Raw genomic sequence first — 12242 nt, 5'->3', positions numbered from 1 at the left:
TATTATACCCTCTCTTTTCTGAGGTTTGCTTTTTCCTCTTGGAGTCTTGGAAATCTTTTCATGTCAGTACATGTAGTCTATGTTATTGTTTTTAATTACTATATAATATTCCTGAGCGTGAAATTACTGTAATATTTTTAGTGTAAAGCTGTCATAGAAATATGTTTTGAGATTCAATTTTTTTCTTTTTTTAATAATGTTTTCTTTTTTTCTTTTTTAACAATGTGTGAGTGTGGGGTGTTTTTTTTGTTTGTTTGTTTCCTTGAAGTTGGAATTTTCTTTTTCTTTCCTTGTTATCGTTGGTTTCAAGGAGGAACGTGAGCTTTCTTTGGTCATCTTTAGCCAGATGTCTTCATTTATTATATCTTTGCATAATCTGTTTCCAAAGAAATGATGTTATATTTGGCAACATTTGGAAACTAACTGTTTTGTTGAAGAGATTATGAAATGTAGATTAATTTGTACTGTTGTAAGCAGTCATTTTTGTGACTGTTTTGGGATAGTCTTAAGTATACATACACTTGTGCATTTAGATTTTTAGACTTTAAATTTATACCACTTTTGATTGTTACAGTGTCTTTTCAAACAGAAACATTAATTTTAAGCAGTTTCTATGAGAAAGGAAGCAGATACTATCCCTATGGGACTAAGCAGTGGTATGGTTGATCTAAGTTGCATAATAAGGGGATGATTGGATCTAAAGTACTTTTATTACTACTAATCTTAAAACTCTGATGATGATAATAGTATAGTAACAACAATATTTATTGAGTATTTATGTGCTAAGCACTTAGCATAGTGGTATTTCATATATCTAAATAGGCATTTTTACAGTATCATCATTTTCTCCTTATTGATATTACACAATAATAATCATGAATAGTCAAACTATGCTATCAGCAAAGGTTAGAAACAAGACTGATTTAGAAATAGGAAGGTTTCCCATTCCTTTTCTTGAAGGAAGACAAATGCACCCTCTTGTGGGTATCATCAGTACTGCTTCGGTTGGCTGACATGCTTAGCTGTGTGACATTAATCAATGTCTGTCAGCCTGTTTCCTTACAGTAGAATGGAGACAATATTGCTCACCTTGTAGGAATATTAGGGTGATATGAGAAAATGTACATAAAGTGCCTGAGACCTTTTAGGCACTCCAAGTGAGCAAGTTTAATTTTACCCATCTATAGCAATGATTCTCATCTGGGTTGGAGGAGAGCACATGTTCTCCGATAGAAGCCTGTCAGAATTTCTGAGTGAGGCCTTTTTCAAACCATATATGATCTCACCCAAATGGACATTCTTTTCTCTTCTTTTTCTTTCCTCCCCCTCTCAACTCTTGAACTACTGCTCTGTCAAACCACTTTTCCTGATGGAAGACATTGATATTGGGATAGGGTGGAAGGAAGCTTGAGAACTTTTGATAGAAGTAGTGGTTTCCAGCTTCCTCCTGTGTAACAGATCACTTGGGGATCTTTATTTAAGCAGATTCCCTGGCTCAACTACTAAACAGAAGTTCCCAAACTGTGGAATGCATGCACAAGAAGTGCAGATTCCTTTGGATTGCTGAAAATGAAAGGGAGCAGGGAGAGGAAGAGAGGAGAGAGAGGATTTTTGTGTTTATAAATGAAGAATCCAATTTACTTCTTGTAAATTTTTAAGGGTTGCATTCTGCTTTACTACGTCTCCTTGCAACTAACTACCCACATTTATGCATTGTGGATGATTGGATCTGTGAAGAAGAAATCACAGGGACTGATGCCCTGTTAAGGCGAATGCTCCTGACTAATAATGCCAAAAACCACTCGCCTAAACAACTCCAGGAAGGTATAGTGAATTGATACTCCTTTTTCCCTTTTAGTAGTGCAGAGATGTTAGGCTCATTGAAATCTTAAAATCATGCAGAATTTCCCTGGGGATATACTAATGTTTTGGTGAATATATTTCAAGTAATTCTCTTTGAGTTTAAGGAGTTTTAACCATTTCTTTCTGATATGCTTGTATCTGTTTCCTCATAAGTCCTATGTCATATCACTAAACAGGTTGTGTGGTTTTAGGATCTTCCAGAGAAGTCAATCAGAAATAATGGTCAGAAATAAGTGCCATGGAATAGAGCAATGTACTTGTAGTTAACGGATAGTGTTCTAGATCACCGCTGTCAAACAGAAATATGATACAAACCACACATGTAATTTTAAACTTTCTATAGCTATGTTAACAAGGTAAAAAGAAACAGGGAAAATTAATTTTGATAATTATTTTATTTAACCTGATAAATCTAATATATTAGTTCATCATGTAATCAGTATAAAAAAACTATTAATGAGATATTTTACTGTTTTACCATACTAAGTCTTTGCAGTCTGCTGTGTATTTTATACTTTGGGCACATCTCATTTTGGACTAGTTACACTGCAAATGCTCAATAGACAGATGTGGTTAGTGACTATTCTATTGAAGAGCACTGTCCTAGATTTCTTTCTTTTCCCCCTCCCCAAAACCCCAATACATAATTGTATATTCTAGTTGTAAGTCCTTCTAGTTCTTCTATGTGAGCTGCTGCCACAGCATGGCTACTGACAGACGAGTGGTGTGGTTCCCCACCTAAGAACCAAACCTGGGCCACTGAAGCGGAGCACATCCAACTTTAACCACTAGGTATCAAGAAATTTGAATCTTTCAAATGAATATTATGGGGCTGGCACCGTGGCCGAGTGGTTAAGTTTGCGCACTCCGCTTCGGTGGCCTGGGGTTTCGCTGGTTCAGATCCTGGGCATGGACATGGCACCGCTCATCAAGCCATGCTGAGGTGGCATCCCACATGCCATGACTAGAAGGACCCACAACTAAAAATATACAACTATGTACTGGGGGGCTTTGGGGAGAAAAAGGAAACAAAAATAAAATCTCTTCAAATGAATGTTACTACCAAAAGCAATATTTGGGTATATTTTCATATTTCAATCAATTTTTAAAATCAGTCTCAGTCTCCAAGGAAATGTCATTTGTCTTTGGGTCACTAATGTGATTTCTAAAATGAGATATTTTTTGTTCTTTATGAAATAACTATGCCTACATAAATTTTTCTTAAGGTCCTTATTTTAAGTATAGCCAGAACTATGGCTAGGATTGAAAGTAAAGCAAGATTGTTTTCTTGATTTGTTTGGCCTATAGTCTGATAGAGCAATGTTACTTCCTCTTTGGTAAGCTGGATAGAATATAGATTATGACTGCTAAATTTTCCTTTTAGCATTTTCAGCTGTCCCAGTAAGTCACACACAAGTGATGCAGATTCTAGAACACTTGACTCTACTCTCTGCCAGTGAACTTATACCATATGCAGAAGTATTAACATCCAACATGAACCAGCTATTGAATTCAGGGGTTCCACGGAGAATTCTTCAAACGGTCAATAAACTGTGGATGGTTCTTAATACTGTGATGCCTAGAAGGTAATTTCAGTGTATTGTTACATGTAAAAGATAAGTGTATAGCAGTGATTATATACAATAACCTAAACTTAACTGTTGAAAAAAATTGTTTAGTATTTAACATTATAAATCCTTTCTGAAGACTACTAATTAAAGAGTTGTTACAACTTTAAGGAAAAGAATAAACTTTATCTTAAGAAAGAGAGAGAGACCTTAAAGTTTTTCCAACTTGAGAAAGTTCTTTAAAAGTGAGTTCTCATGTATAGTCATTTGTGGCTAATTGTGATTTAGATCACTATTGTGTCTTGCATTGTTGCAGTGGCTCCACATTTTGCTGCACGTTAAAATTACCTGGAGAGCTTTTAAAAATCTTGATGTCCAAGTTGTAACCCATGCCAATTAAATCAGAATGTATGTGGCTGGGAGTCAGGCATTAGTATTTTTTTGAAGATTCCCCAGTTGATTCCAGTATGCAGTAAAGTTTAGGGAATGCTGGATTAATTATTTTGTCTTTAGTCAAATGAGTCTCTGCTGGTCCACAGATGGCATCGAAAACACCTGGTCAGCTCTGAAAACAGAATACTGGGCTGGACTTCCCTGAGATTTTGATTTAGTAAATCTGGGAATATTTATACTTTTTCAATTTTTTACTTATATCAAATTAATAAATGCACATAAGTTAAATAGTATATAAGGTTTGCCCACACCTTCCCATTTAGACTCTTGCTCCCCAGAGACAACTATTTTCAGCTCTTTTATCTTATTTTCGCATTTGTATCCCCTCATGTATCTCAATAATATGCTTACAATTACTATGATTTTCTGACTTTTCAAGTTAGAAATTTTCTTTTGACTTCCTACTATACAAGATGAAGATTTAGCACTCTTTCTTGCTTCCTCCCCTATGAGTCCCTCTTCCTCCATTTCTCCCAACACAGTTATATCAAAATTTTTGGTTAAAGCAATATTCAGTGTGCATATTATGACTACATAAGTGTTATTTATAGTTGACCTATGTGCTATCCTTTGATTACAATTTCTTTCTTATACAACTGCCCTCCTCACTTATACAACTTACGCAACTTATACGACTTATACTTATCTTGCACAACTGTGCACCCCACACTCAAACTCTGAGTTAATACTTCCCTCTTTTCCATTTGCTCAGGGTTGTTTTTTTTTGTATCAGTAACTAATTCATCCCCAGACTCCATTATGAGGGGAAATTTACTTTACAATTAGTTATAACACATCAAGTAACGTATCAGTAACATTTTTTTTCTTGGAAACGTTCCTTTCAGAGCCTTCCATCCTCATGTTTCAATCTGGGACATGCACAGTGGCCGTCCTGGAATTGCGTTTGTCTCTCTTTGTTGGATACCATGTTTTTCTTGGTTTAGTTCCTCATTTTAGTGAGTAGAACTCATACTCAGGTTGCTTCCTGAGAAAGGGTGTTTGAGAAACTTATTTTTTTTTGAGACTTGCATGCATGAAAAGGTTTCTATTCTTTCTCTCACATGTGATTGATATTTAGCCTGGATGTAGAATTCCAGTTCATTATTCCTTTAAGAAATTTGAAGGCTTCGTTCTATTGAACGAATCAGAGCTTCCCTTATTGCTATTGAATAATCATATATTATACCAATTCCCAATCCTTTGTATGTGACCATTGTTTTTCCTCTCTTAAAGGTTTTAGTTTTTTTTTCTTTCACTGTTTTCTGGAATTTCATGGTGAGGTATTTTGGTGTGGCTTTTTTTTTATTCATAGAGCTGGGCACTCGGTTGGGTTTTTTTTCAGTCTGGGTACTAATGCCTTCATTTCTATGACATTTTCTTTTATATTTTTTTCCTTCAATAATTTCTTTCCCTCTGTTTTCTGGATTTTTTTGTGATTTGGATTTTAAATCTCTTGTTCTTATTCTCTGATTTTCTCTTCTATTTTTTAATCCATCTTTTGAATATACTTTCTGGGTATTTCCTCGATGTTATCTCCTGATTTTTCCTTTGAATTTAGAAAAATTTCTGTTTTATTCTTAATTTCTAAGAGCTCTTTCTTATCTGAATATTTTTAAATGCCTTCTGTTCTTGTTTCAAATATGAAATATTCTGTCCTTTAAGGATATTAATTATAGGTTTTTTAAAAAAAATTCTTCTCATCCTTACATTCTCTTGTTTCTTTGGAGTTGCTTTTTTTCTGCTTGTATATTTTAATCCTTTTCAAAGTAGAAATCTTCTTTCTGTATTTAATGATTTTTTGCCATCCACTTATATTAAAGAGTGGGGAAGCTGTGTGTGTGCAGTGGGGCTTATGGGCTCCTGGGCTTCACTGGAAGAGATCAGGTACTTTCCATATTGGCATATCTCTCAGTAATTCTGATGTACTGTCAGGTTAGTAACTACTTATAGTCTATTGATGTCTCATCTCAAAGTGGCATCTCACATTGAGATTTCATGATGACAAATACAGAACAGTGACTTAATTTATGAGGCCAGATATAGTTTCAAAGTGCTTTGATAAGTATTATTTCATTTACAGGTATTATATTCCTATTTTACAGACAAGGAAAGTTACAGAGAGGCTCAATGACTTATACAAGGTCTTATAAAGCATGGTATAACTGAGGTTTTAATTCAAATTTTTATTTTATATGCCATGATTATTCCATTACAACTGTGAGGATTTTTGAAACTACTCCGTGTTTACTGTTTTATCTTCATTTGTTTTAGAGACATAATAATAGGTTAGATCTTTGTAGGTTTTAATTTTTTCAAGTTCATTCACACTTGTTTCCTAATTTTTTCCTGAATGTATCTTTCTAAGATAGAAAGGACTGGATGGCTACAGGTTTCAATTATAATATAGTAGTTTTTGTTTTTGAACGTGTGATTATTTTCTCATCAGGCTCTGGGTAATGACAGTTAATGCACTTCAACCTTCAATAAAGTTTGTACGACAACAAAAGTATACTCAGAATGACCTGATGATAGATCCTCTTATTGTCCTAAGATGTGATCAGAGGGTACACAGGTATGTGTCATTTGAGTTTCATTTTTATTATAGAGTTACACTTTGGAGAGTCAAAAGAAATTGAAGAAATTTAGTTTAATCTTATATCTTAGTGTTCTTGCAGATAACTGGCAGTATGACCTGTGAGGTTTTCTGGTTCTTTTTAGTTATCTATATTCATGAACTATATATTCAATTTAATATTTAATATGTGATTAGTAAAACCTAGCCTCAAAGAAATGTCTTTCTTGGTTTTGGCAACTCTCAATAACAGCTGTTCCTTCTCTTAGAGGTAAGAGCAGTAAAGAATATTACTATTTCTGCTAGCATTGTTGAAAAGCTTCATTGTGAGCCATTACGTGGACTAAAACTGTGATCTTTGGTGATATTAGCTTCATTGATCAGACATTTGTCTGTAATTCCTTGCCAGTTGCTGAACTTAATTGCTTTGAAGGCTTCACCTCAAGAGGCAGAATTAACTAATTCACATCATTAATATTTGAATTTCCAGTTGCTGTGTTAAGTAATATTGAAGATGCACAAGTTGAAGGGCTTGCCTGTAAAGTGATTATTACTTGCGTGGGTAAATAAGACGAAGAGAAGTTAAATAATATGGTCATGTGCAAATAAATGGTATGGTAAATGAATGCTGTTAAAAGTTCAGGAAACATATGGAGGAGGTGGGACCTGAGTAGTATTTTAAAGGATGGAAATAGACTTTAGATGAACAGATGAACTATAATGATGGGAGTTAGGGGGTCAAGGAAGATATTGTGAGGAAAAATGAAAAAGGTTTGGATTGGAGGGGTAAATTTTTGAGAAGAAAACACTTTAGGATTGGAATGTTAGGTTGGAGTGAGACTGTGGAGGGCCTTGAATGTAGGCTAAAGAGGTCATTTAGGCTAAGGTAACTTAAGAAGAGAAACTTTGCGTTAGACGGTTTAGAGGGGAATGAAACTGGAGTAAAGAAGACTAACTAGGATACACTATGAATATACTCATCTGTCCTCAACCCTGGGGATGACAGTCTTGAAGTGACAAAACGTGCAAAATCAGCCAGATATGGTTTGGTGAGATGAACGTCTCACAGGAAATAGGAATTAGAAGAATAAACAGTATAAATGACGTTATCTAATAAAAGGAAAACAACAGTAATTAACACTTCTACAAAAGAGCCACTTCTAAAACAATTTATCAGTGTTAAAAATCCACTTAAGTAGCTAACCTTTTTTTTTTACATTGCGTGTCATCCTTGTGCAGGGGCCATACTAATCTTCACTGTATTGCTCCAATTTTAGTATATGTGCGCCGAAGCGAGCACAGTAGTTAACCTTTTACCTGAATTGCTTCTGTTTATTCAGGAAGTTGTTACATTATGCTATCATAATGTATGTAATGTTTTTATAACCTGGATTTTTCACTTAACAGCTTGTGAACCTTTTCTCATGTTAATAGATATTCTTATATTAATTGGCTACATGGTATTACACATATATGTGCTGTGCTTAATCCAATCCCCTATTGCTGGATATTTTGTTTATTTCTATTTTTTGTTATTATCAGTAGTGCTCTGGTGACTATTCTGTGTACTGGGTTTTTCCTGAGAACAGATTCTTAAAAATGAAATTATTGGGGCAAAAGTAACATGCTCATTTTCAAGAATTTTGATTCATATTTTCATTCTGCCATCCAGAAAGGCTGAACCAGTTTACATTCCCACGGCAATGTCTGATATTATACAATTTTATGTACTATTTTATATAATATTTTCCAGTTTGACAGCTGAAAAATAGATTCCCATTTTAATTTATATTTTAGTTAGATTGAATATTTTAATATATTTATTGGCCATTGGCATTTTTTTCTTTATATTTTAGCCTCGATTCTTAGTGGAATGTTTATCTTTTTTGAGTTAAATAGTCTTTATCTACAAAGGATATCAGCTCTTTGTACATATAGTGCATTTTTCCTTTATTGTTCTATTGTTTTTCTTTTTAATTTTATTTTTTAAAATTTAATTTTTTACTACGTGATCATTCACATGGTTTTTAAAAATATGAAACAATATAAAAACATATACATATATAAAAAAATATGATGTTTAGGATTTGCTTTGAACTAACCCAGTGGTGGTCATGGGAAAGTGGATGCAATATAGATGAAATAAGACTGCCCATTCAGGGCCGGCCCGGTGATGCAGCAGTTGGGTTCGCACCTTCCGCTTCTTGGCAGCCCAGGGTTTGCCGGTTCGGATCCTGGGTGCGGACATGGCACTGTTTGGCAAGCCATGCTGTGGCAGGCATCCCACATATAAAAAAAGTAGAGGAAGATGGGCACGGATGTTAGCTCAGGGCCAGTCTTCCTCAGGAGAAAGAGGAGGATTGGCAGTAGTTAGCTCAGGGCTAATCTTCCTCAAAAAAAAGACTGACCATGTGTAGATAACTGTTGAAGCTGGCTGATGAATTCTTGGAGGTTCATTATAATATTCCCTCTTTTCTGATATATGAAAGTTTTCATAATATACATTAATAAATGAACAAACAAGAAGAATAACAACAAGAAAAAGGTGTACAGGGAAAAGTCTTGTTCTCTCTCATAGCCAGCATGCTGCCATTGTTAAAGCAAAATTTCTCTTTGGACTCTTGACCAATCCCAGTTCTATCTCCAGAGGAAACTTTGTTGTCATAGTGGTGTGTATGTAGCTCTACTTTCTATGTATTTACAAATTTATAAATAGAAATATTTACCTTTTGTTTCAGGTGGTTTTAAAAAACATATGTAGTATTATATTGTAGGCATTCTTTTGTTCTTTTTTTTAAAACTTACTGTTCTCAACATGTTTTCCATATTAGTATGCATAGTTCTAGCTCATTTGTTTTAATTGCTGCATAATATTCCATATATAGATTACCAGGCCTATCCTCCAGAGACTGATTCAGAATGTCTGGAGTCGGGCTTGGGATTTTTTGTTTTAAATAAGTACTCCAGGTGATTCTTATCTTAAATTTAGGGAAACACTCCCATAGTTTATTTAACCATTGACATGGCTTTTTCAGTATACATACATGTTTATTATAGGAATTTGGATATTCAGAAAACCCATTGGCATACTGATGGACATTTAAGCTGTTTCCAGTGTTTCAGTTAGGAACAAAGCTATACTGCCCTTTTATGCACACATGCTAGTTCTCTCTGTAATAGACTCAGAAGTGGCATTGTCAGGTTTTTCTAAGGGCTTTTAGTGGTTACTAATTTGTCTTTTTTTGTATCCTTTTTTACATTTAATTCTTATATCCTTATCTCATTTAAATTTAATCTATAATAGTCTTTGAGGAATGAATAACTGTACTTATTTTATAGATGAGGAAACTGAGGCTTAGTAAATAAAGCACTCTTGGAATACAGAGTTGTCTTGCTGTCTTGCTCCAAAGAACAAACAGGAGTGGAAAGAATAACTACTCTGTTCTAGTCTGCTTCATCTTATCAATAATAGAATATTTCTCTTTGAGGACAGCTGCTTTGCAGGCCCATATCTAAAGAGATTTACTGGCAGTGCCATGTTTTTGTAAAAAACATCTTTTCTCTAGAGTATATATGTTATATTTGATTTTAGCTAATAAGATGAAATAGTACTATTTATATAATCCTGAAATATAGAGAATAAAATATATATTAATAACTTTTATTTTGAGAATGAATATTTCAGTGGGAAAAGTATTACTTTACTACTATTTTCAGGTACTGTTCAGATTTTTCTAACTATTTAAACGTAATGATCATGTTCTGGCTAATTTATAATTTTATATTCTTTCTCATGTATTTTTCTTTTCTTCTTTCTGTGTTTAGATGCCCCCCACTGATGGATATTACTCTACACATGCTCAATGGATATCTTCTTGCATCCAAAGCCTACCTTAGTGCTCATCTGAAGGAAACAGCAGAGCAAGATAGGCCTTCCCAGAATAATACAATAGGTTTAGTTGGACAAACTGATGGCCCAGAAGTTACCAGAGAAGAATTGAAAAATGCATTACTGGCTGCTCAGGTAATAAAGTAAAATTTAGTCCAAAAGGGCAAGGGCTTACCTCTTAATACAATCAGTTAAATGGATGGCATCTTATGCCCTCTATGTACATTGGTGACATACTGTGCATTCCTTTTATTACAGAATGTATTATATATAGTGTTACTTTTGTTTCTGATACTATATTACTAAAATCAAGAATAATCCTCATGATATTAATAGCCATTTAAATAAGATTTACATTTTAACAAAGTATAAGACTATTGTTTCTTAAAATCAAATGGTGGGAAAAAAAATCAAAGGGAGACAAACAGAACAAGAAGTATATATATATATAATAAAATGTCAGGCAGCAATAAGTACTATGATAAGCAGTTTAGTTTTATATTTAGAAAAGTTTTATAACAATGTAGAATTTTACTGAAGCTTTCAGTAGTCATTTTTGAATAATGCAGGAGATGATACATGATTAACTTAAGCAATTTGATGTTTTCAAAGTGGAAATGTTTTCTTGGTTTGAAATATATTTTCTGAAATCCTTTCATTGGCAATAAGGGAAAGTAGAGTAATAATATAGGTCTATAATCCCTTATCTGTAATATATACAGAAATCCAAAAAGCTATGAAAACCAAAGCATTTTTTGGTAATTCAGTTGTCAGAAAAACCTGAGCTGATGTGACCTCATTTGTGACAAACCTTGACCTGAATTGATGGGAAGCTATTTATGGCCTTTATCCCACTTAATATGAATATTGCTATGTCTTGCTGCAGAAATATTAATATATTTGATTACAGTGTGCTACCCTAGTCTCTGCTGGAGGTGTTATATAATATTACAGTAAAAAAATTCTGAGTTCTAAAATAAATTTGACCCTCAGAGGTCAGATAAGGGATTGAGGACTGTAATAGCTATCATTTAGATGTTTACTATATGCTGGGTACTAGTCTAATTTCTTTATGTATATTAACTCATGTAATCTTTACAACCAACCTATGAGGTATGGAGTATTATTATCTCCATTTTTACAAATCAGGAAAATGAGACCCAGAGAGGTTAAGTGACTTGCTCAAGGGTACACATTTAGCAAGTGGCAGAGCTAGGATTCAAGCCTGGGCAGTCTGGCTCCAGAGTCTACAAACAAAAACAAAACAATAACAACCCAAAATCCCTCAACCCAAGAATGATGATTATAAAGTAAAGCTAACCTTACTTTATAAATGATTATAATGTAAGACTAACCTTACTTTATAATCAAGTTCTTAAACAGTTAGATGAAGTAATTGTTTTCTTCTATTCCAGGCAATGGCTGTCTTTCAGAGATGCATGTCATACATTCATTTTTTTTTTCACTCCTTGCTGCTAGATGAGAGTGATTATAGCTCTCCTTTATATAGGGGCATCACGTAGACACCCCTCAAGAAACTACTGTTTTATGAAATGACACTCAAGCTTGTAGACTGAGCAACAATGAGTTGTACAGGTGGAATGGATGGTAAGGCAGAATCTTTCCTTGCAAAACCAGGGCCTTAAAGAGCCCATCTTCAAGTTAAAAGGGAAAAGAGCTTTGCGAAGTGACTTTTAGGTATTAATTATTAAGCACCATCTTCAGAGGAATTAATTAGTTGGTAGCCAGGTAAGAAGAAAAAGAGGGAGATACAGAATAGGATCCTGGGAGAAGTAGGAATCTAAGAGGAGGGAAAGGAGAGTCTGATAGAAGTCTTTTTTTGGCCTCGGGGCTGTTTTGAATGTCACTGAATCAGAGTGCTCTTTTAGCAGATGTT

At 34.2% G+C, this 12242-nt stretch overlaps 1 protein-coding gene and 1 non-coding gene across 4 annotated transcripts in view; one reads left to right on the top strand and one right to left on the bottom strand.

Annotated features, from left to right (window-relative positions):
* INTS2 (integrator complex subunit 2) overlaps positions 1-12242 on the top strand; it is a 49886-nt gene that overhangs the window by 32552 nt on the left and 5092 nt on the right. For all 3 annotated transcript variants that reach the window (XM_014856952.3, XM_014856953.3, XM_044744926.2), the window contains exons 17-20: positions 1660-1824; positions 3248-3449; positions 6331-6456; positions 10282-10480. In XM_014856952.3, the coding sequence (XP_014712438.1) occupies positions 1660-1824; positions 3248-3449; positions 6331-6456; positions 10282-10480 (692 nt within the window). The remainder of the gene's footprint in view (positions 1-1659; positions 1825-3247; positions 3450-6330; positions 6457-10281; positions 10481-12242) is intronic.
* On the bottom strand, positions 7650-7756 carry LOC123276547 (U6 spliceosomal RNA). Its single transcript, XR_006513049.2, has one exon. It is a non-coding gene; the product is annotated as a U6 spliceosomal RNA (small nuclear RNA).

This window comes from Equus asinus, chromosome 13, assembly GCF_041296235.1.
Source record: "Equus asinus isolate D_3611 breed Donkey chromosome 13, EquAss-T2T_v2, whole genome shotgun sequence".
In the NCBI taxonomy this organism is placed as follows: Eukaryota; Metazoa; Chordata; class Mammalia; order Perissodactyla; family Equidae; genus Equus; species Equus asinus.
The sequence above is the reverse complement of the archived record's forward strand: the minus strand, read 5'-3'. Positions and strand labels throughout refer to the sequence as shown.